This window comes from Malaclemys terrapin, chromosome 7 (assembly GCF_027887155.1).
Source record: "Malaclemys terrapin pileata isolate rMalTer1 chromosome 7, rMalTer1.hap1, whole genome shotgun sequence".
Taxonomy (NCBI): Eukaryota; Metazoa; Chordata; order Testudines; family Emydidae; genus Malaclemys; species Malaclemys terrapin.
In genome coordinates this window covers 8,549,281-8,574,867 of record NC_071511.1, presented here as the reverse complement: position 1 = coordinate 8,574,867, position 25,587 = coordinate 8,549,281, and the positions used below count along the sequence as shown (strand labels likewise).

Genomic DNA, 25,587 nt, shown 5'->3' with positions numbered 1-25,587 from the left:
GGGGGGTTGATTCCCAGCTCAAAGGGACATACTCGCGCTAGCTCTCATTGAGCCAGCATGCTAAAAATAGTGGTGTAACTGCAGTAGCACGGGTAGCAACAAGTGGTGGGCAGGGGTAGCTGCCCTGAGTACAAACCTGTCCGGACCCCGGGCGTACTTATGTGGGTGGCTAGCCCAAGCCCTGCTTGGACGACGCTACTATTTTTAGCATGCTAGCTCAATGAGAAGTAGTGCAAGTACGTCTCCTCACGCCCCCAGCTCCAAGTCACAGGACTGCATAGGAAACAGTGGGATTGCCACTCTGATATGTTTGCCCTTAGTTTTTAAATCAACAGCTGTTTGTGGACTAAGTAGAAGATTGCAGAACTTAAAATGAAAATCCTGGCTGTTTCTCCCAAATATTCAGTTGGGCCAGAGGTACGCTGTACTTCTCCTTGGCCTACGCCAGCATTTGTGTGGCTTGAGTTTTGTTCCGCATCTACAGAGCAGCAGGCCAGTGGAACTCAACGGAAGCATTGGTTTTTGCAGAGAGCTGCTTCACCATGCCTGCAGGCTGTATAGTATGACAAATGAAAAAGAATGCAAGGTGGTTGCGGTATCACTGAACAAGATTTCATTAACTATCAGTTAAAATGAATATCAAACCCTTCCTTCTCAGTTGAAGACTCAGCAGTTGGTATAATATTGTTAAGGAAGAAAGATGTTCAGGTGGACGCACTGGGCTCAGCTGGCATTATCTGAAACTATGATTAATATAATTGATATTTCAGGAGGGATTTTAGGTTATGCTGCTAGATTTCTTTCCTCCCCTTGTGGGTCTAGTTCTGCGACGATTCTTTTCTTTTTTCTTTTCTTTTCTTTTCTTTTCTTTTCTTTTCTTTTCTTTCTTTCTTGTTGTTTAATATTTTGGATGTCATCCTTTCCAGCCATACTGTAGGTGGACTTAGGAATGTTTTCCCTTTTAATTTGGTGCTTTGCTTTGAGTCCTGTGTGTTTTATTAACTGGGTTTATTTTTGCACTAGTTTTGGGGGTGGCAACTACAGGCTTCATTAACGGAAGTCACGTGTCCCGCCATCCTAACCAGAGGAAGACGCTGAAGACAAAAAGGAAGGATAGACTGGCTTAGTAGCAGAGAATGGCTAAGGGCCCGCACTAATGATTTGTCACCTCATAGGTGGACAAAAGGGGAAAATCACGTTTTGAAGATGAAGGCCCAGATCCAGGGAAGCAGTTAAGCACACACTTAACTCATATGTTTGAGGATCTGGGACTGAGTGATCACTGAGCATGACAATTACCTGCTTAAAGTTAAGCATGTGCTTAAGTGCTTTCCCGGGTCAAGCCGGTACCTTGTGTAGTCATTTACATTAATGCAGAGTGGGTGTAAACACTACCATTAGGATGTTAGCAAACTGCTGTACATTCTTATTCAGTATCTCTCCCTTGTAACTCTATGGTATGATGCAGTATGCAGATAGCTGAGTAAGAGGAGGCCTTAGTTTTCAGCATGAACAAGTCCACTGGGTCATATTAACCTCCTTCAGTCTCTGTGTTAAATAATTAAAATAAACGAGGTAGTGTTTAACTATATGTATTTAGAGGGTTACTGGAGGAGCTTGTTAGTTCAATACCCTAACATATTGTCTTAAACCTTTCTGAGCTCCAGGATGCCTTATTAAATATTTAGTGAATATTGCTGAAAAAGTCAAGATTTGCCTCTCTGTTTTTGGCAATTGATATTCTCAAATGGCTTTTGTTATCTCTTAAAATACTGGCCACATATAAATAAGTAGCTTTCCAAATTTGTCAATACCTGCCATAAGGGAAGGCAGTCCAATAGTTTTCATTTTGTTACCCTAGATCTTGATAGTACAGCAAGAACTAGTACTCACAGAAAGCTTTCTGTTAGCCAGTCTTTATCCCTGAGTTACTGTAAAAACCTCGCCGATACCTTTTTTTAAGTGATTGATTTGACAGCAATTCCTTCAGATAGAAGCAAAATACGTGTCAGTTGCTGACCATGGTTTGAAGCTGTCGATATCTTTCTGCTCGTTTCCAAAGCAGTCAGAATGAAATTAGCTAATTGAACTGTAATTATATGTATTCGCTGTTGAATGGTAGTTATAGGTGACAAGCGCTTAGTGCTTGTGAACTAAATATGTGCATCAAATAATTCAGAATGCTACATTTTTAAAAGTTACCCTGCACTAGTGACATCACTGGAAGTTTTACCACTGACTTCAGAGAGCTTAGACTCGGCCCTGAGAGGTGAAGTTCTTCTTGCGAGGGAAGAGGGGAAGATTTTTTCTTTATACTAAACAGAGTTGTTTAAGTTTTGCTGGGCACAAGGTAACTTAATGGATTAAAATTGCAGCAGTGATCTTGTGTCTTGATTGCAGTGAATTATGGGCAAGGCAAAGATCTCTAGGAAAGGATTTTGTAGTTTCTGATGAGCATACTGGATAGTAAACAACAAAATAAATTATCATACTGAGCCCAATGGCGTATGACAATTGCTTGTCTCTGCTCAGTGCTGGTGAAGGGGCAAGGCAGGACATAAACCGAATTGTATCTGGTCTCCTGGCTTCTTACCAGGTGAAGTTAAGCAATATCTCTTCTGCCAGTTACTGGAAAATACTCATTTTTTCTGGTACTGGTGCCTCATCATTCCAGAGCCTCAAACTGAAGTTGAGATGCATTTCCTTTGTTTGGCTTCTCTGTCGAGAAGTCGGTTAGGGCAAGGGGAATGTATCTTGTGGAGCTGTACAGAGAACCTTCTGAGCAAAGATATTTTCTGTTTCTAATGTTAAGCTAATTGATTGTCTACGTCCCTTGAAAATAAACAAGCCAATAGTCCGCCCCTCCTCAAATGCTTTAAATTACCCTTTGTATGCTCTTAAGTAAGGTGCTGGACTGCTAGCCTGTTGAATCTGTGACCTAGGTTATATTCATTCTAGTATATTGCCATGTATCCTTCTTCTGGACCTTACCTGTTCTTCAAGCTGTGAATCATGATTGGTCACAACATCATGGTTGCTACTATTATCAAGGAAGAACAAGGCAATCCTGTAAAAGAAGACAGTCCCACTTTTGACAAGATAATTCAAGGGCAGATATGTTCTGGTGTTTCACCAAAGTGCCTTCATGCTTTACATGGTTTAGATGAACAGTTATATCTCTTTAAAAAAACGAGTACTTGTGGCACCTTAGAGACTAACCAATTTTTTTTTTTTTTTTGCTTTTGGGCTGAATTGCGGCTTTGACTTGACAGACACTTCAAAAGTTTATTTAAAGAAAAGACCTACCTCTGGTTGAAACAGTCAAGCATGTTTAAAAAATTATCAATTTCAGTCTCCTTTACCTAATTTCCATATCTTTTCTAGCTCTCTATTACAAAGCGTTCCTGATGAGAAATTTCAATGATTTTAAATAATTAAAAAAAAACCCCAACTCATGCTTTACAGATGCTGTGTACTTTTTAATTGCAGAATACAAAAAGTCTTCCTGCAGGGGATAAATGACACTATTTTTTCTAGTACATTGAAAGTAGCTGTCAAATCCTGCTGAATAGCGACTCTGATTCAGTGACTTGTAGTTAGCAACATTTAATGAATATATATTGCGGACTGCGGTGGCTCCCAGTAGGAGGGTTGCTGGGTTTTTTCTTTTTGACCCACTTTGTTGTTTGTTTTATGTATTCCTTCAGTTTTGTGAAATACCCCATTGGTGTCCCTTCCATAAATTAAAACAACAACAAAAAATCACAACATGAACATAAAGAAAAGGCTCCCTATAAATAAATCCACCTCAGCCCAGACCCTCCTCGGCCACCTTCGAGAAGAGCGGGGAGGGAGGGGAGATAGACTTTGTAGCTGCCCAGAAGGTTAAGAAATCTGGACTAAGGCCGGGAGGAAATTCCAAAACCGGGTTCAGAAAAGAGCTACAAGAATGATTCAAGGTCTGGAAAACCTGCCTTGTCGTAAGAGACTAAAGAAGCTCAATTTAGTTTATCCAAGTGAACGTTAAGAGGTGGCTTGATCATGGTCTACAAGTACTTACATGGGTAAGGTATTTCTGTTGCTAGAAGCCTCACTAATCTAGCAGAAAAAGGCCTAATGAGATCCAGTGGTTGGAAGCTGCGGCTGGACAAACTTAGATTAGAAAGAAGGCTCATTTGCTCAACCGTGAGGGTAACTGACCATTGGAATAACTTGCCAAGGGGCTGTGGGTGGATTCTCCATCTCTTGAAGTCTTTAAATCAAGACTGGTTGCCTTTCTAAAATACCTGGCGGAGCTGAAATAGATGTTATGGGCTTGATGCAAAAATTATTGGGTGTGGTTCTCTTATGCAGGAGGTCAGACTAGATGATTCTATTGGCCCCTTCTGGCCTGAAATTCTAGGAATCTAGGAACCAAGGACCCTTTTCGGAGAATACTCCTCCCAGAGCTTCCTCTTGTTTGTACAGAGGACGCTCCCGCACAAGTGCCTCTGCTGATCTCAGGCTGCGCAGTATATCACAGGGAGAGAAATGCCTCTTGGGTAACCAGGTTCCAAACCATGTAAGGATGTATTGGTTAAACTCAGCGTCTTGAGTTCCACCTGGAAGCGTGTGGGAAGCCGGTGCCGATTACCGAGGGTTTAACGTGCTCCCAATGTGTAACTCCTGAGTAAGCGGCTGTCGCATAGCCCCATGTAGAGCTCATTCGGGTAATCTGATCTTGAGGTGACAAAGGAGTGGATGCTTGTGGCAAGGTTCACGTTAGAGAGAGAGGCCCACACTCGTCTTGCCGGACACAAATGGAAAAAGTGTTTTTTGCTGTGGGAACTAGCTGGGCATCTACAAGCAGCCCAGGATCTAACCTCCCTTCCCCCCAAAATAGTGGGGCACTGATAGGAGTTCAAATGGCTCCCCCCAGGCCACCGACGTTCTCTGTGGGGAATGCTGGAATCCAGCGAGGAAATGCGATTGAATCTCACTGAATCATTGCACTGGATGGGGCTTCTTATCTCTGCCCTGGAAATAAAGGAGATGGGAGTGGCTGAACTAGAGAAGTCTCTGCAGGGAAACCCCAGGAACAGCCAAGCTTAGGAAGAAAGCTTAGCCTGAGATTTTCAAGGTTGGTATTTGAGCTAACAAATATCTAAACCCCACGGAGGAGGTTAAGTGTGCACTAAATACTGTGCCCGATCCGCAGGTCCTTGATTTCAGGGCCAGTTCAGAAGCCAGGCCTATGGGCTGCTCTAAATTACATTGGCTAGCCATGGCCCCAAAAGGGGCTGTCTGCCAGCTGGGGACCACCAGAGCAGACTGTCATCTCGCCATACCTCATGTGCTGCATGGTGCATGAAGTACACCACAGTAGCCAGTAACACGGGCTTAGTTGGGGACTTGTCTGTTTTCTGCTCCCTTGCACCATCCATCAGTGCAAAGGGAGGATCTGGCCCAGTAGATGTAGGTCCCCCAATGAGTGGATTACTTAGTGGATTATCATTGTCATTGCGTTTAGCGACAATGCCATTTTTTATGTTCTCACTCCTCGAATGTATTAGCATTAAAACTGACAAGCAGGGGTGCAATGGATGAAGCTACAATGATTCTGTATAGCTGACCATAGATCAGATATCCCAGGACAAGATTTTGTAACTGCTGGGGACAGGTTCGGATTCTGACCCATTCTCGGGGAGGTAATAATTTTAATTCTTCTTAGTGTAAACAAAATAATTGAAGTGAAGTACATAGGCCAACTTCATTTTTATAGGCCATGCCCAAAGGCCCAATTCTCTAAGGTGCTGACGATCTTAAACCTACGCTTTAAGCCAACGGGAGCTATGTGTATGTTCAGCACTTCACCAATTGAGCCCTACGTGAATCAATATGTAGCCTTTTTAAACTGAGCCTGTTGTGTCATTTCAGGTGGTTGAGCTTAAACATAGATTGTTATTTTCTAGATTCTCAAAATACAGTATGTTTGGGACACTTTCTATGGGGTGAAAAAACTGCTTAGAAATCAAGCATTTCTGTGCTACTGTTGTGAAATGCAGCTGTCTTGTGAGTGCTTTTCAATGAAGGCCACTGCCAGCCTGTACATATTTATGATAACCCCCAGCCACCGACTGATCTGCCACTGATCTCAGAATGAAGAAAAACGTTCATCATAAACAGAGCCTCATCACAGCAAAGGATTCTCAGCATTACATATCCTGCACTGTATTTTATTGTTTTAAATCCAATGATTGGTTTGTATCTGTGTCAGAATCTTTCACCCTGTTCTCTCTCAATTCCCCCCCTCCCTCCCCAGGGAGAGGAACCACAAAGAGGGAAATTTTACTTTGACTTCTGTGTTGTAATATTTATGCTTTTAGAAGCAAGAACACGGAAACCTACGTCAAAATTTTCTTCCACTTTATATCCACTACAAATGAGTGGGCTAACAATATGTCGGCGGGAAGTTTTGAGGCCATATATCCTATGTAAGATGACAAATCAGATAAAAAGCTTTTGCAAAGCCATTACGTTGTCAGCAGTTTTATGCTGAATGTTTTGCCAGTTGCCTAATAGCAATTGAGGTTCTTATTTAATAAGCTATTAGATATTTTTTACACAGTGATATTAAAGTGCTGGGATTCTTTTAAAATACAGTTTGGCATTCTAGATATGTGTTATTTCCTTGAAGTCTCTATTTACATGTCTTAAATAATATTGGGCCATAAGTGCCATTAATTTGGTCACAGTGGAGAGTACTGCTTAAAAATCGATGGTACAATATCTCTCACTGTGTGTCAATTCCATTATTTAATCTCCAGTGACTGGTAGTGTGTATGCCAAAAATTAAACTGATTTCCCCCAACAGCAAGTCTTCTAATTTCCTGCGCTCAGAGGAGCGTTTATATAATCACAAATGCAGTCGCAAGGGGACTGGATGGCTTAGGGCATTAGTAATGAGAGACAGAGCCTTTCACCTCAAGGTCACTGTTTGGAGGGACTGAGAGTGCCTTCTGACAGGTGTCAAGTATCAGAGGGGTAGCCGTGTTAGTCTGAATCTGTAAAAAGCAACAGAGGGTCCTGTGGCACCTTTGAGACTAACAGAAGTACTGGGAGCATATGCTCCCAGTACTTCTGTTAGTCTCAAAGGTGCCACAGGACCCTCTGTTGCTTCTGACAGGTGGTTAGTGTGAAATGAGGAAGTTCTCAGTACTGTTAGTGAATAGATAGCCCCATTGGAAAAGTCACCATCACAGGGGCTTTCTTTTTGGCAGTCTCTTCAGGGAGAGACTGGGAACTACCCTCTGACCTGTACAGGACACAGTGCTTCTGCTGCTCATAATTTTGGCAAGCAGCAGTGTGAAATTAACAAGATTGTGGACCGTTTCACTGCTGCTGTTCAGAACCTTGAGGGCAGCCGGCGGAAGTGTCCAGAATCGGAGTTACTTTTCTGTGGCTGCTGCTGCTACCACTGCTTGGAAAGGCGATGCCTGGCGGTAGGGGAAGGAAGTGACGCTATTCATGGGGGAAGGTCCATTAAGTAGAGGCTGCTAGAGGCACAGAGTGGTGGAAGCGCCCCACCACTCCGGAGCAGCGTGAAGGCTCTGGAGAAGGAAGGGGTTAAATGGATGCCGGAGGAGGAATGGTACTCTTGGGGAAGCCTCCCCTCTAAACACCACCTTGCCCACTCGAGATGCCAAAACAAGCCTCATTCAGAGCAGTGTGTGTAGAGCTTCACAATATGAACCTCCATCTTTCTTGCAGATTTTGATCGGCAATGAAATAGTTAACAAAGTTGACCCTGATTGCAGCTGCTGTCATGATTCAGCAGCAATTAAACTGCACTTCATGCAGGTCTCCAGCACCTGCAAACCTGATGTCTTGCAGAGACCCCTTGCGTTCTGCCCTCTATTACACCGCGGCACATCTGTCGGGAACAGGGCCTTTTGCTCGCTTCCCACGTCAATCCTGCTTCAGCAGTGAAAATGAAGGACTCCATATCCCATGATCATTACCCCCTCATCTACTCTATCCTTAGGTGCATTGAACTGGATAAGGTACCAGAGGGGCCTAGTACATTCTTAAGATGCCTATGGATCTAAGAACTTGGTTATAATTAGTATCACTTGGCTTGCAAATCAGGCGATACCCAGTTTAAGATCAGGAAGAAGTGTCCCAGCCACGTTAACAAGGACTTGATATTTCTTAATGAGACACAAGCAACAGGGATTAAAACAAAAGGAAAACAAAACTGGAGCAGTTTAGCTCATCTTTTGAGATTATGACCAAAGGGAACATTTCGAGAGCTGCTTTTTTTTTTTTTGGCCATGTGCACAAATTACAATGGAAAATGACCGTTCTAATTAGAGGAACATCTTTGTCGAAAGATAGTGGAACTAATGACCACTGAACGAGGTCACCGTTAATCTTATTCAAAAAGGGGAGATGGCAGGGCATGGTGGTTAAAATCAATGGCTCTTGGGGGAGTGTGAGCAGCACTGCAGAAGTTAATGGTGTGCCCTCTCATGCTACCTGTAGCTGCTACGTTCTCCTTGAAAGCGGCTGTCGGATGTGCAACTGCTTTAGAAGTGACATCTGCTTCTCTCCCTTAGTTGTTTCCCTCACATCTGCAACGACGGTGACAAAGCACATGCTCCTCTTCGTTCGCCCTCATTGCTCTGACCTTTCCTGTGGGCTCATTTTTTATGCTTTGCCTCCTTAATGACTATTCTAATTCATGTCTGCACTTGCTGATAGTCTCATTAGGGTTCGGGGAACGTTCGCCTAGTGAGGAAGCCCATTGTTTCCTTGGAAAATAAAAGTTCTTCAGAGCTGAGAAGCTTACCGGTGTGCTTTGGAAATGCCATTTCTTGCAATTTTTCTGCCTCTGCCCCCGTATGCCGAGTGTTTCCTGCTTAGAAGGAGCCGGCTGTGTTTTCTTCAGCAGGCCATTCCCTGTTTTTCACACTCCCCCCCAGAAAACTCCCGTACTCCATTGCATTTCAATGGAGACCAAAATCTGGATATTCAAAAATTTAGTCTGAAACACTGCACCTGTAGCTGCTATTGCTGTGGTAACAACTGACCTGCTGGCTACTGTTGTACTGTTATTGCTTCCTGTTACAAATGTAGGTAGAAGTAATCACAGCTGTTTGGCTTCTGAAATGAATTTGGCTGCTTCAGCTCAGTTCACAGCGAGTGGATTTCCACATTATGAGGGGAAAATATCCCTCCTCAATATCACAATTTGCAATTGTTGTCCGCCTTGGCGGTGCTTTCAATGAAGAGAATAAGGGTTGAATAGCCAGTGAAATGCCATACTGGCTTTCCCCAGAAGTGCTCTCTCCAGCACAGGCATAAGGCACAGGGTAGGGAAGCTTTCCACAGTCTGCTCCTGTTGCATGGATTATGGAGGTGCCCCGGTGACTATGTAGTTAGGGTGGGATCCACAAAGGGAGGTTAGCATTGCAGTGCTGAGTGTCTATTGCTGAGGCTCCTAGAAAATCACAGGAACAATTTTGCGATCCCCAAGGCTGTGTTAGGTGTCCAGGCGCCCTGTGCAATGAATAGGGAGAAGGGGGGGGGGGACAGGCAGCTAAGGATGCGATCCACAACAGCTAGCTTAGGTGGGCAGCCACCTAGCATCCTAGCCCATGGGAGATGCTGCCCAGAGGAGTGTGTGCTAAGCCCCGCCTTTCTCTCAGAGATAGGCGCCTCTGTCAGCTTAGTGATCCACAAATGAGAACCTGCTGCCTCATGTCAGGAGGTTTCAGAGCCTAAGCTGGCTTTTGAGAGAGGGAACTAGGCACCTGCCTTACTTCACACAAAAGAGGAGGGCAAGGAGAAGGTCTTACTTCTAGCCCAGTGGGTAGAGCACTCATCTGTGATGTGGGAAACCCTGGTTCAATTCCCCCTTCTCTGCTGGAGGGGGAGACAGGATTTGAAGAGGGTTCTACTGCTCTCAGGAAAGTTCTCTGACCTCTCAACTATAGGATATTCTGATGTGGGGCACCCTTAGTCTCTCCTGTTGAAGCTGTTGCACTCTGGATAAATAATGAAAGGGTTGTTGGAATAGGGGGACTGGACTTGGGGTCGCCTATCTCCTAGGTGGGCATCCTAAGCACTGGTCATTCACGTTCTCTCTTTCTCTGGTCCAATGACCGTTGTAGTATTTATGCACAGTGGAATAGTCACTGGGCCAGAGAGCAAGTGCGCATGTGAATAACTCATTGTTGGACATGGTCTGTTTCGATTAGGAGGTTGAACTTGAAGGCCCCGATGCTGAGGTCTGACTGAAGTGTTCTTGGTGCAGGACCTGAGAGTTAGAGAGCTCAGATGGCTTAGAATTTTGACCTATCAACGTTCCGGCAAAGTCTCTTGTGTTCCGAGTGGGATCTATAAGTAACTACTGACATCTGACCACAACAATTACACACGCGCGCGCACACACATGCATATATGTAATTTTAAATGGTGCCTTCTTCATAGAAAGTTGTATTAACCCGTCATATTATCAGCCTGTGGAAAATATCTGATACATAAATATAGCTTCAAGAAATATGAGAAAACAATCAAATCAATGTGCAGTGTCGTTAGTGACGGCAGGTTTTTGCAGTGGAAAATAAAAATGCAGTTATTGGTCTAATCCATGCAGAACTCTGGTTAACAGGGAATAATAAGGGGAATCTGGCGTTTTTCTGTGACCAGGAAAAGACGCCAGAAAATAAAGGAAAGGCAACTGTCAGGCAGCAATCGGGGCCCAACCCTGTCTTCCAATACCACCTGCAATGTCTGCCAACAAGCCTGTTACTCAAGGATTGGACCCCTCAGTCACCAAAGGACCCATGAAAAATAAAACCTGTGAAGGATCTTCCTCGACCTCGAGGGATCGCCAACAAATAAGGGGAATATAGAGCCATTCATTATTTGTATTACAATAGTACCTATATTTTGAATTGTTTTAAGGGTCATTTCTAATACATAAGTTTGGACATGTGCTGACAGGCTGACTATTGGCCTAACCTTTGTTTGGCCTGGATGTTGTTGTGTTTATAAGTTGCTATGTGGAATGAGGGTGATGTTTTAAAAACAGGGTGTGTTTAGCATCTCTAAATGTTCTGCCTGAAGTAACTGGGGGATGGGGGGAAGGCAAGTGGAAAAGGACTGGACATTTTCAAAAAGTCCTTCTGCAGAGAAACTGGTCAAAATGACCTGGCCAAACTTGCACAAATATGCGTAATCGATAGTGGTAAACCAATCAGAAAAGAGAATAACAGCATGAAAATAGCGTGGACAGCAAAAACAGAAAGTTGACTCATGCATATTGTATGAGTTACATAAGATACTTAATATTCATGATATTCAATGGTGATTGGAAGAGGAACTAATAACTATGTAATTTGGATGTCTATAAATATGAGAAAGAGATTGTAAGGGCTGTTGGAACATCCTAGAATAAATCTATCACAACCTGTGTGCTCTGCAGGAGAATGGTCAATTTCTTTTTTCAGTACGTCTGTCATTTCTTACTTTAATAGTAATTATAATCTCCAGGAATGCTCTTGCTTAAAATAAAGGTTGGACTTAATAAACCTGAGTGTGCACCTCTCTCACCCAACACAGAGGCTCCAACTGAGATCAGGGCGCGCGCACACACACACACACACACACACACACACACACACACACACACACATTAAACCTAGATCTCCTGAGTCCAGTGCCTGGCAGGGCCGGCTCCAGGGTTTTGGCCGCCCCAAGCAGCCACACATACACACACAGAAAAAAAAAAAGCCGCGATCGCGATCTGCAGTGGCAATTCGGCGGGAGGTCCTTCGCTCCTAGCAGGAGTGAGGAACCGTCCGCCGAATTGCCGCCGAATAGCTGGACCTGCCGCCCCTGTCCGGAGTGGCCGCCCCAAGCACCAGCTTGCCAAGCTGGTGCCTGGAGCTTGCCCTGGTGCCTGGGCTACAACATCGTTCTTCCTCTTTTGAGCAACCTCTCAGACTTTGGGCTGAAACTGAATGGAAGCATTGAAATTTTCAAGAATTACACCTTTATTTAAAGAACAGGAGGTTGAGAGCTCCTTGAAGGATTATTTTTATATGGCTCTCTCTGTTTCACAGTTGCAGAGTGGCATAAAATAGTATGTAAATGTAGTGGGGGGAGGGGTTAAAAATAAAAAGCGGCAATAAAAAATGCCTATTTCTTTCTTCAGTGTGCTTGAAATTTCACTCGTGCTTTGCACTAAAAAAATGTAATTGTTAAAATATCCCAAGTCCAAATAGTTGTATAACCAAAATGAAAGCACTGGTAGATGATAAAACCTTTTAAAATGTTCTCATGCCCCTCAGAATTAAAAATGTGTTTGCGCTGTTTAGTTTCATGACCTATTATTGCTTAACTGGCAATTGAATCTTAAACTTAGACTATTCCAATACCCTGTTTGTCTATTTCATCAAAATACACCCACGACAACCATGACAGCCATATAAAGGTCGTTGTAAAACGAGGCAAACTCTGAACATCATTAAGCAACAATGATCAAGGCATAGGGTCTTTCCCAGAGATTAATGACCAGCTGAGAATTAGTTGATGGCCCACTGCCCAGTACGTTAGCCAATCTGATTTCTTGTAACATCTCCAGTCACCTTATACTTTAATATGTGCCTGTCATTTTAAAATGTCATTTCACATTTCCCTGCCAAATGTATCCTTTTCATTCACAGTAACCTCCACCGACTCTTGTTTTTCCAGGAACTAGTTCTGTTAGTGGCATCACATATTGTCACATGATTTGTAATGAACACAAACCAATTAACAGCGAGAGGGAATTACTGTTGAAGCTGTTCTTTCAAAATAAGAATAAAAGGAGAAACAGGAAAAGAAAAACCTTTATACAACCCCACCTTTTAAAGACAAACATCGCTCTTAGATCTTTCATGAGCAGAATCTCAAATGATGGCTAAATAGTGAGTAATTATTTATCTACTTTTCTGTAGCGGATCTCCCAGTTAATAGGACTGTGTCTGAATTTGGTAAACTGATATTATTTAATAGGTGAAATACGCCCTTGTGTAAAGGACCAGCACAGGGTCTTTGCACTGCTTAAGTCCCATTTAAATACTATTTTGAGTCCTTAAGGAGGATTTAATTAGCTCATATTCCTTGTGCTGGCTCTCTGAGTTTCACCACTTGTATTTGGAGGCTATAGGGCTGATTTTCATTTAAAATTAAGGAAATGTTTCTTTCTAAACATGTTCTGTTTTCTAGCACATGACACTTACTTAATCTACAGGTAGTTAAAGCAATAACTTCTGAGCTAAAAATTGCTGTTTCACATTCTCCAAGCTCACCTCATTCATGTCACCTGGAGGACGATACAGTTTGAATTAACTAGATTAATTGTTGAATGCAATTAGGCCCAAACTGGGTATTGGGTATCCCAAGTGATGGGGTGTCCAAAAGGCTTGTTCCTCAAAATGTGTTTGGTTAAAAGAACTTCAGTTCCTTTTTGAGTTGCAGAGAGCCATGTCTTTCACAAAGGAAATAACCGGTGTGCAAGAGACACGTGATTATGAATAACGTAATGCTCAGCTATTATATATATGATCTGACCTGGAAATGGATGAGCCGTTATGTATAGAAATAAATTATGAATACTACATCAAAAAGGGGGCAAGCTTGCATAATATATATATGTAAGCATATTTTAAAAGAATTCTCTACTGTATCTTTGAATGATACAAAATTCCCAGGACACTCGGAGACCATTACAAGAACAAAATAAAAGTCAAGGATGCTCTGAGGCTGACCGGTGGGATGGGTGAGCCTACAACAGAAAAATACGGGAAATCTATTTGATGATGGAAAAGAGCAAATGTATTTCTAAGCCTTTCCATCTGCCTCACTGCAGTTCTATGTTTGATTTCAATGATGTTACACTGGCATAAACGTGGAGTAATTTGGTAGTGAACTGGACCCAAGGAACAGGATCTGTGCTTTTATATGAAGGGACTGCTTTCCTGCTCTGGTAGGATATTGTTTGTATCTGTACATTAGCAGCCTCGCCCACTTAATTATATTAATATTGTCATCCTAGCATTTGTTTTCACTAACTGGTGAATTAAGGGATTATAGACCGGATCCATCATCTGACAAAGACATGCATCCGACGAAGTGGGCATTCACCCACGAAAGCTTATGCTCCAATACATCTGTTAGCCTTAAAGGTGCCACAGGACTCTCTGTTGCTTTTTACAGATACAGACTAACACGGCTACTCCTCTGATAGGGATCCATCATGGTACTTAAGCACTGAATCCAATGAGACTACTCATGTACTTAAAGTTAGGCCTCTGTTTAAGTCACTGATTAAATCAGGACCTATGTACTGTGTTCTGTGTATAGTACGTAGCCACTTTCATCAAAGTGGGTGCCTTACCCCAGGAGCTGAAAAGCCCTCCAGGGAGCTAGTCACATTCCCTCTCCCCTTCACTCATGATAAAAGTGTGAAAGAAGGGGCAAATAACAGGAAGAGGACTGTCTATATATATGCTAGTGAGAGTGAATGTTAATGGGACAGGGGGGAATATTCATGCAGTGTGTAGAGAAGAATACTGCTTATTTGCTACAAGAAAGGCTGGAAAATGCAATCTTTCCCCTGCATTCTTTCAGAACATGTTCACAGAACTGAACAGAATTGGATTATGATGTCAAGCTCCAGACAAGAAACAATTAGCACCCGTGCACTCTGAGGTGCAAGACACTTTATGATCTTAGATTCCATTGATACAAATGACACACATTTGGGCCAGACTGATTACCGATACCTCGGTGAGGGAAATCCGTATTCATGAACTTTAGCTCAGCACCAAAGCATGCAGAGGTGGTTCATCTTCTAATTCTTCATTTGCTTCCAGGTCACTCTCCAACCACTGTCCTTTTTTGTGCAGCAACTTTTTTTTTCCCATTTGCAACACCTACTTCTGTCACAGCTGTTTTGATTTATCGACCACTCAGATTTAATACTCTGTTCCTTGGTGAAATCTTGGAGCTCATGTCTGATCTAAGGTCACCTACACTACTTATTCTAGGGGACTTTAATCTCCATATGGATGTGCCCTCTGACACCAGCCAAAGAACTCACTGTACTACATGATTCACTCCAGCTTTGTCAGCACGGCCACTTGCCTGCACATCTGAGAGGTTGTGCTTTGATTTGGTTAACTTTCTGGGTCTCTCGTTATGAGGGTGTGCGAGCGCACACCTGGCTTTCCAATAAATTTCTAGATTTATTGTACCCTTAGGATGCCACACAAATAAGTTGCTTGTTTGAAGGGGCTCGTTGCCTCAACTCATCACTTCCAGCCCAAAATGAACGTTCATTCTCCAGCTGGAATTTTGCAATGCTGGCTTGTTGTTCTTTGCATGTGCTTGTATCATTTACCCTGCATGATCCGGGAGTGAAAATGTATTTGAGGGAATGAAGGCTTTAACATTTTGTGTCTCATTCACGTTGTGGTTTGGGTTAAATCTTGGTGTTATGGGCTGCTGCCTTTCATTCAGGATAAATGTAATGAACTGGCTGAAACAATAATAGTTGCATATAAAACCCAGGCACATGGAAGGCTTGAGAAGAACTGAACTAGGGGGCCCAGGGGGTTTCAAATGCAGGGGTTCGGTGTGGTGGAGATGTTTCTGTGTGAGAGAAGAGGCAGTGGAAGTCATAGCGTTTAAGGCCAGAAGGGACTACCAGATCATCTATCTGGCCACCAAACACCACCGAGCACCTGCACTCTAAACCCAACAACCCAAAGTATTACAGCCTACAGGAAACTGAATTTGTGCCCCAGATAGAGAATAGAGACTGAGTGGCCAGAAAGCTAAGCAGACAGTAACAGGAGCAGTGGGTAATGTGGGCCTGAGAGAAGGCTAAGAGAGGAAGGTTTGGGACATGGGGAGCTGGCTGGAAAGGCAGGTATGGAGCAGTGAGCAAAGGAAGTTTCTCCTGCTATTTGATTTCTACTGTGTTCAGGGAAGCTAGACTTTATACACAATTCTTGTAAGCAAATAAGACTGCATCAAAGAAAATACCTGGTTCTATCATCAATTTCTCTTCATAGTGGAAACTACCTGCGTGACCCCAAACTTTTGACTAGCAACTCAAGGCAAAAGGGTTAACAACAGGAATGCTTTGGGACTCAGAAGTCCTTAGGCATTGAAATCAGTTTTATAAATTAGGAGTGCACCACAGCTTTGTACTGTAGACAATTTTAGGGCACCAATAATTGTGGTAGACTAGCTGGGCAGCAGGTATGTATTTAAGGAGCACAAGAACAAGGAATAACAGACTTAGCTCCTTGCTGTCTGGAATGGCCACTAGTGCCTAGTAGACATTTTTTGCACCAGGTCGTCTTTTGCTCATTGTGTCCAGGTCATTGTTAAAAGGTCCATCTTACATATTTACCCTGAAAGCAACTGGACTTGGGCTCATTCTGATCTCTTGTGGCAGGGTAGTCGAGAGTCCTCCTTTGAGAATAGCATCCTGAGAATTTCACACTGGCTCTCATCAACTTCGTAGCCCTGACAAGTGAAACTGGACACGGTTAGGCTGTAGATGCAGAGGCGATCGTTAATAGAGACCCTCTGCTTTAGTCCTTTTACAGATTGGTCACAACCCAGCCTGCGGACCTCCCATTGGCTTCTCGCACAGTCACTCAGGCTAAACTCATCACCCTGCTCCCGGGGGGCATTGAGTGTCCAGAACTGCGGTGCCCTGCTCTTTTTGTGTATGCCAGCCACATGCTGGCCTTCCTACCACCCTGTGCTGCTGCGCCCATGTTCCGGCCAGATCCCAGGCCCAGGTCCCCCTCCTGACCTGCCCCCCACGTGCTTCCCTGACCATAGCACCCTGGGTGGTTGCCTAGGTTGCCCATCCCTACGACTGGTCCTGACGGCTAATTCAGTAAATACTCTGGGTGCAATGCTTTCTGCCCATCCTCTGGGAGGGAATAGGGATTTGGTGGACTGCCTTGGTGCCCAGTTTCTGTGGGAATGGAAACTAGGGTCGCAAAGGGTTTCACACCTTGTCTTCTCTGCCAGGGAAGAATGCCCTCCTCCCTGAATGGAGATGGCCAAAGAAACTCCCTGAGGAGAACCTTGCTCTTGATCTGTTACCAGCAGAATGTATCCCTTCTTGGTGATTTTCCCCGTTGGCATGCCAGGATGTAACTAAGGGCAGAATTTGGATTGCAGCTCTTGGCTATCTGCTCTTAACAGGGGAACAACTGTGAGTGCGGAGCATTTCTATAAGAGAGCCCATAGGGGCTTTGCTCTTCAGAGTCTGAGTCTCTAGAGATCACCTTCCTCTACCCTTCTTTGCAGTTCCCTCTGTAATGGCTTTCCTGATGTCTTCTGGCACAGAGTTCACTTCCTATGATCTTCACTCTTTAAAATTTTTTTAATCCCCCCTTCTCTATTGTGTTGGCTTCCTGAGAGTGCATTGATTGCAAGATATTTTAAGGCTGTTCATGAGCGGTTCTGTCCTTATGCTCTAAGCTGTGTGCCTTAAAAGCATGACAGGAAGGTTTGTTATTCAATGCAAGATGGAAATTAAAATGTGCAGAAACGTGGAATCCCCGTTCTTAAGTTCCTCCTTCATGGGGTTCTCTGCCTTTGGGCGGGTGCAATAGGTTTCAATAGATCTAGGCAGAAGAATAGTCTGTCTGAGTTGGTGTTAGTTTTGTGGGTTTTGTTAACTCTAAAAGCCGCACCACAAGCTAAAGACTCAGTGCTCCAGGCTGCTGAGCTCTGAGGAGCGGGGTGTGGAAAGCCAGCAAGCTAACACTGAGTACTCAGCATTCGCTCAGCGCCTGTTCACAGACATTTCCTTACAGGTAGGAGAAATGTGCCTGGTGCTCAGCAATCAGAGTAAATACCTTTAGAGATGTGCATTGATGAGCAAAAGTAGGCATGACTATGAGGATGGAGAAAATCCATTACAAGGGCAGTACAGTGAGTGCAGATGATGCACATGGCAGACATCTTCTGGCTTTTCAGTAACTTCCACTGCAAAATGGGAGTAGTGGCTTTACCCCCAACGAACTTAAGAGCTGCATTAAGAAGAGAAGGGGCAATCAAGAAGGTCTTTTATTCCACTGGAAAAGAGTAGCTCTCTCAAAGCTGAGCACCCTACCTTTTACCAAGAGACAATTCGAGGATGTCTTTCCTAACCTTCTTGAGCAGTCTGGAAGTGTGAAAAATTGTATAGTAATGTAGCTGTGATGCTGGCCGACGAGGTGCCAGCTTATACCGAAGCCCCAGGTCAATGTGCTTGTGTATTAGTATAGATCAAAGTAATGGTTAAATGTATAAAAGTGTATTTGGTGTTTAAACTTCATGAAAACGAATAGGTTGTTACTTGCATTGTTTTCGCTTATCTGTATCGTGTTATAATGTCATAGCAAGTATTTACATTGTGCGTACCCTTGTAACTAAATAACCCACCCAATGCGGAAGAAGCCTTGTGGAATGCAAATTAAGAACTTTAACAGAAGAGTGCTAATTTGAAAGCAAGTGATCATTATGTGTGATGATCGGCAGTCAAAGGCTCTAAATACAATCCTCACTCACTGTCATCAAAGGAAAAGCCCACGTAGGTAGTGACACTGTCAGTTTGTTTTCTGTGAGAAGAGGCTATAAGACTGGATTCAAAGAAAGATCCTTTATCTCTGGACTAGTATCAGAGGGGTAGCCGTGTTAGTCTGGATCTGTAAAAAGCGACAAAGAGTCCTGTGGCACCTTATAGACTAACAGACGTATTGGAGCATAAGCTTTTGTGGGTGAATACCCACTTCGTCAGACGCATCTCTGGTCTGTTTGGTTCTAACAGGGCAGAATAACTGAACGAGAAGATGGAGATCCCCAGAATTATTCTGGGTAGCCCTGAGAGACTTTTGGGAAACTGGCAGATTATTACATCTCTGCTACCCTTTGGAATTATAGAGTGTGACACACCAGTATATATATTTTGCCTGCTTTAACTTCTCAATAACTCTCATTTCATTTTCTTAGCTAATAAACCTTTAGTTAGTTTATTATAGAATTGGCTACCAGTGTTGTCTTTTGTATAAGATCTGGAGTACCGATTGATCTGGGGTAAGTGACTGGTCTCTTAGGACTGGGAACACCCTGATGTGATGTGATTTTTGGCTTAAGTGAGCTTTTATCATAAAGTCCAGTTTGTCTGGGTGGCAAGAGCGTCTAAGGGGGACTGTCTGTGACTCCGTGGTAAGACTGGTATAATGATCCAGGAGTTCACATTTGGTACTGGTTGGGTGAAATCTAATTGTAGAACACACCATCAGTTTGGGGGTGTCTGCCCTGTTTTCTGACGGTCTGCCCTGAGGTAGGCACTCACAGTTGTGAGCTACTCCAGACAGTGTGACCGTAGCTACCAAGCCAAGGTACAAAATTCAGTTTTGCTTTCTGCCAGTGTCCTGTTGTCACTGAGCGCCAGCATGGCTTAAACCAGGGATAGGCAACCTATAGCATGCGCGCCAAAGGCGGCACACGAGATGATTTTCAGTGGCACTCTCACTGCCCGGGTCCTGGCCACCGGTCCGGGGGGGCTCTGCATTTTAATTTAATTTTCAGTGAAGCTTCTTAAATATTTTAAAAAACTTTATTTACTTTACATACAATAGTTTAGTTATATAGTATAGACTTCTAGAAAGAGACCTTCTAAAAACGATAAGATGTATGACTGGCACGCCAAACCTTAAATCCGAGTGAATAAATGAAGACTCGGCACACCGCTTCTGAAAGGTTGCCGACCCCTGGTCTAAACCCTGCACTTTGTTGACATGGTGTCATGGCTGCAAATTCCACACGCATACTCATTTCAAAACAGGTCTTATTTTTTAGGCTGCATGCCTAAGGCTGAATCCTGCTAGTCTTAATTAGATGAATAGTCCCATTGATTTAACAGGATTACTCATGTAAAACAGGCAGGATTTGGCCTTTAAAATGTATGTTCATTCAGCTACACATTTATTGTTGGATATATTCAATCTGTACGATATACAAATCGGTGAGGATTTGGATCTCTCAGCATAACAGGTTAGTATCTTTTCTTAGTCATGAATTGCTGGACACCAGATGCTAAGAGTTGATGTTTCATATATAGTGTATCACAGATTCAAATATGTACATTTATGTAATGTGTTTGTACCAATTCTTGACTTTTTCCTCACTCCCTTTTAAGGTATCATCTTTTGGGGCCCAATCTAGGCCCTAATCTTGCTCAATTAAAGACATTAGGAATCTTGTCATTGACTTCAATGAGCGTAGGATCAATTTCTTAGTACCTATAGAACAGAAGACTAGAAGGGACAGGGCAGGTGCAAGGATGTTTTACACCCTAGGTGAAACTTCCACCTTGTGCCGCCCCCCTCCCCGAGCCCTGTGGCAGCTCTCCATCCCCCCCCGCCCTAAGGCACCCCCCCCCCGCGGCAGCTCCCCTCCGCCCTGAGGTGTCCCCCCCCCGCAGCAGCTCCCCCCTCCACCCTGAGGCGCCCCTCCCGCTGCATCTCCCCCCCGCCCGGGGAGCCATGTGGCAGCTCCCCGCCCCAGCTCACCTCTACTCCGCCTCCTCCCCGAGCATGCCGTCGCCGCTCCACTTCTCCCGCCTCCCAGGCTTGCGGCGCCAATCAGCTGTTTAGTGCCGCAAGCCTGGGAGGGAGAGAAGCAGAGCGGGGTGGGCGTGCTCAGGGGAGGAGGCAGAGCAGAGGTGAGCTGGGGCGGGGAGTTCCCCTGCGTGCCCCCCCTACTTGCTGCAGGTGGCCCTCCCCGCGCCCCCCCTGCCCCAGCTCCCTCCGCCTAAATGCCAATGACGACCAGGGCAGCCGAAGATCCGGCTGCCGCCGTCGCCCCCGAAGGACCCGAGATGCCGTCCCCCAAATTCTAGCACCCCTATCGGTTGCACCAGCCCTGGGAAGGGACCACCTCAGTTATTGAATCCAGTCTGCTGCTACTGCAGGCAATGGGAGTTTTTACATTGATTTTATTGGGCATTGGCTCAGGCCCTTTGTTTGATTCTATTTAACAATAAATAAATAAAAGCTCTTTAAACTAAAAACAAGTGTTTATAAAATCTTGCAGATCTTCAGGCTTCTGTTTATTGTGGCTAAAAATTACCGCACAGAGAAATGGTGTAGACCAATCATTTGGAATAAAGTGCACGGCCAGTTTCATTTTTTATTATATATACTGACTTGCTGAACATCAACTGTCCTAGAAGCTGGGATTTTATTTATTATTATTTATTATATGACTATTAGGGACTTGCGTGAAAATACACAGCCTGCCAATAAATCTAATGTGATAACTATAAGAGAGAGATTTTTATGCTGTGTTCAACATTTTTCATTCTATAAAATGCTTTATGTATTTTACTACTGTCGCATATTTTGCTTAAAACAATTGTATGTGTGTGCGCGTTTGCCCCCCTCTGGAAAAAATTATATATATATTTTACACTTTGAGAGCTCAAATGGAAGAGTACATTTCCTTTTTTGTATTATAGATATCTAGTTTTCTGTCCATTAAGATTGTTGTACATACCAATTTGACAGCAGAGATCAGACACATCTCCAGCTGGGTTTGAAATACTTGTGAAAGCAACACACACACACACACACAAAAGGGACACTGGTAAGCCAATCTAATTAAAAAAAAAAACAGTTTAATTTTTTTATACTCTCCATGTGTGAAAAACCTACTCAGAAGCTTAATTATAATATTCCCAGCTCCGCTGATTTTTGGTGGCTTTCTGTTTAGCAAACTCTGTGCTAGATCCTGTTCATTTTACACACGCAATGGAGAAATTCCATTGACTTCAATGGGATGTGTTTGTGTGAGTGAGCAGAGCAGGATTTAGCCCACTGATATTTGCTGGTGCATGTTTATAGAGAATGCATGTCTGCTTTGTGCACTGCTGTCTTCATGCGTTAACTAGAGAGGGTCAAAACTGCAAAGTTCGGTTATAGGTTCACTTTCCCTAAATGTAGCAGTGTTCAGATCAGTGATTTTGGTTCAGTTGATATTAGAAATAAGGGAGAGGCACTAAAGGGTGGGGGAGGAATAGCTCAGTGGTTTGAACGTTGGCCTGCTAAACCCAGGGTTGTGAGTTCAATCCTTGAGGCGGCCACTTGGGGATCTGGGGCAAAATTGGTACTTGGTCCTGCTAGTGAAAGCAGGGGGCTGGACTCAATGACCTTTCAAGGTCCCTTCCAGTTCTAGGAGATGGGATATCTCCATTAATTATATAATTATTATAAGGCCTGATTCTGATCTGATCACTCACTTTGACTATTCCCTTAGGGGTAGTCCTGTTAAAGTCAGTGCCTATGTGTCTCTCCTACACAGTCCCCAATAAGGGGTGATTCATGGGTAGGATGGTTGTGGCCAGAACCATGCTGTAGGGTAGAGCAGTCCCTGGAGATGCTGTCCCTATGCCTCCTAACAAGCACAGCACAGATTCCTGGCACTTCATCTTTTATGCAGTTCACTGAATGGCAACATCTTATATGACAAGTTCCTTGGAGCAGCCTTGTGGTGTAGTTAAAATGCACCAGAGCATATTTTTCCCATTGTGGACATTGTTTTTTTTTTTTAATTTGCTGGCACGTCATGATCACTTAATAATCAAACATATTGTCACTGAGTACTAGTGGACAATGGGGAGGGAATTTCTTGGCAGTTAATTGGGGAGCTAATTCATCTTGGCCCAGCTGGTCATTAGCTGCTAGGAAATGTCCATGCTTCAGTTCATTACTGCTACTGACTTGTGTGCCTGCTTTCCCCCGTCACAGTCCTGAGCTTTTCTGTGAGTAGGAGAACAGAACAATTCTCCAGGGCTTGTCGTCGTAAAGTTCTCAGCTTTTTTGATGTATCTGATGTACTATTTTGTACAGTATTCTTCTACTTTTCACTTTCTTTTTATTTAACCAGGCCTTTGATAGTATGCACCCGGTGTACCTTGCATTCTTTTCAGACAAAGCCCCAGAACTGCTTTGATGGCAAATACTTTATGATTCTCTGCCTCATCTTTGTGTCTAGCTAACTCATTAAAAAAATCTTTTATATAGCATTGGTAATGGACAGGGTGCTTTACAAACATAGATAAGACCCATCCAATGCCTTGAAGACCCTGTAATCTAAATAAGACAAGACAAACACAAGCGAGGCACTTGTCAACAGCTCAGGAGATTAAGAGTGTGGAGGTAATTAATGATGAGAAGGGGAGAGGGATTGTTTAAATAAAATAAATATATGGAGCTATACCCATCTCATAGAGCTGGAAGGTCATCAAGTTGAGTCCAGTCCCTTGCCTTCACTAGCAGGACCACATATTGATTTTTACCCCAGATCCCTAAGTGGGCCCCCTCAAGGATTGAACTTACAATGCTGGGTTTAGAAGGCCAATGCTCAAACCGCTGAGCTAGCCCTCCCCCCAGTGGTGGTACTGGGGAGGGGTTGGAAGTCGGGGAGAGAGGGTGCTTGGCAGATAGGGAGAAGGAAATCCTTCCATGCATAGTGAGGGACTTGACAGGAGGCATGAAGATGAGTGTGTGTGGGGGGGGAAGAGATGAAGGGGAGAGTAAAAATGAGAGGAAATGGAGGATGTGTAGGGAGAAAGGAGAGCAAGGCAACATTATCTAGAGCTTCACAGATGAAGGCAACGAGCTTGAATCTGATGTGATAAGAGACAGGAAGCCAGTGGAAGTATTTAAGCAGGAGAGTGACGTTTAGATGTATTTGTAGATCTCTCTGTCTATATCATCCACCTGTCTAGTCTATCTAGTAAACTTGTCATTCTCTTTATGCATTTATAAGGGCTGGCAAATTGATGGAGGGAGACAGATAGAAAAAACCAAGCACTGTTATGATGAACTAATCTGAATTAAATATAACATGTGAAGTGCAAGTCATGTGCCTGGTCCTGCAGGGGGCGCTTGGTGCCTTCCCCTCCGAGGGCTCCAGTGAGAATCGAAGTGGCTCAGCGTCTTGCAGAACTGTGCGCACTCTCACCACAGTAAACTGCTACATTTCCCCTGCGTTGATTCCCTTTTGGCACCATGACAGTAATACCCCTCCCCCTCAACACTTCTACCTCTCTGATTATTAGGCCACCACCAAGTCAAGCAAGGGACGTGTGAAGTCGTCGCAGTGCATCGTTGCTGCAATAAGAACCGAATTGAAGAACGGTCGCAAACAGTCAAGTGCTCTTGCTTCCCGGGGCAGGTGGCTGGAACAACAAGGGCACAGCCCTCTTGCGTTGAAGGTAAGCAATCTCCCACTCACTCCTACTGCCCTTTGGCTCTCTGAGACGTTTAGTCTCCTTGATTGTTTGACTTCCTGCTGTCTAGAAAGCATAATCCTTCCTTTTGTTAATTTTGGAAACATCTCTGTTCGTTGATGATAATGAGCGTGCATAAATCTTGGTGTAATTAATCCCTTTAATATATGTTCTTGTTCATTTCATGTCTGTGCCAATAAAACTTCTTAGTTTTTCCATATTAAAAATTGTACTTTAAACTAGCCTCAAAACTACACAAGCCAAGACATTGTGAGTTTAATCATTAACCCATCCAGTTGCCTCTAGATATAGCAGCATGGCCATGGAATCATTGGGACATAAAGAAACCACTGACTGGTCATTGATCCAGTACTTCGTAGCCATGGGCAAGCAGATTAGTACTGAGACATCTGGTTTGTGTGAACTCTCCTCTAGGCTGGCATAATCCAGCACCCTATAATGATAGTGAGCTTCCGCACTGGACCCCCATGTGTCTCCTCTGTCCTACATCCATTCAGCTTTGTGTGCATTCTAACCCAAATGAGATGGCATGTGAAGAATCCCAAGGGAGTTGATTATGTACCATTGAATTGGTGCCACAAACAATAGGTGGCACTGTTATGATGTTCTGATAAATGCAAAAGCATAGTACAAACTGATCTAGTCCATCACCCTTGCCTTCGGGTTAGTTTGAAGAGCTTTACAACCCATAGGCACAAGGCACAGTTTAAAGATCGATTTGCAGTCTTCAGTTTGTTGGCACTGGTAAATAACGCTTTTTATAACACTTGACTGATATAAATTAAAAAGTTATAAACTAAGAAATTTTCTCTTGACTTGAGATCTTATAATGCAGCCAGATCTTATAATGAATTTGTGTAGCTGAAATATCTACCCCCAAAGACTCAAATCTCTCTAAATATTTCATTGTTTGTCTCCGAACACATATGCTGCTTCTGGCCATGGGATGTTTTTATGTTAGGAAATGGCTAATATAAGTCTTCATTAGCTTATTTGTCAGTAAGAATTAAAAGGATCTTTACATATAAAAGTCTGTGAAATTTACATTTAAATTGAAATAAAGCAGAAAATTTTTAGTAGCTTACTGCTAATTAATATTGACACAGAAATCACTGCCCTACATTTTTGTTAATCCACAAGTAAGATACTTATCTTCTGTTTTCATTGCTTTTCTCACAAAATGATCACCTTTAAAAGTTAAATATAAAATACCCTCGGTT

General features: G+C 43.5%; 1 protein-coding gene across 2 annotated transcripts in view; it reads left to right on the top strand.

Annotated features, from left to right (window-relative positions):
- The window catches only part of TAFA4 (TAFA chemokine like family member 4), a 113,546-nt gene that overhangs the window by 70,989 nt on the left and 16,970 nt on the right, over window positions 1–25,587 (top strand). For both annotated transcript variants that reach the window (XM_054035355.1, XM_054035356.1), the window contains exon 4: window positions 24,176–24,331. In XM_054035355.1, coding sequence (XP_053891330.1) covers window positions 24,176–24,331 — 156 coding nt within the window. The remainder of the gene's footprint in view (window positions 1–24,175; window positions 24,332–25,587) is intronic.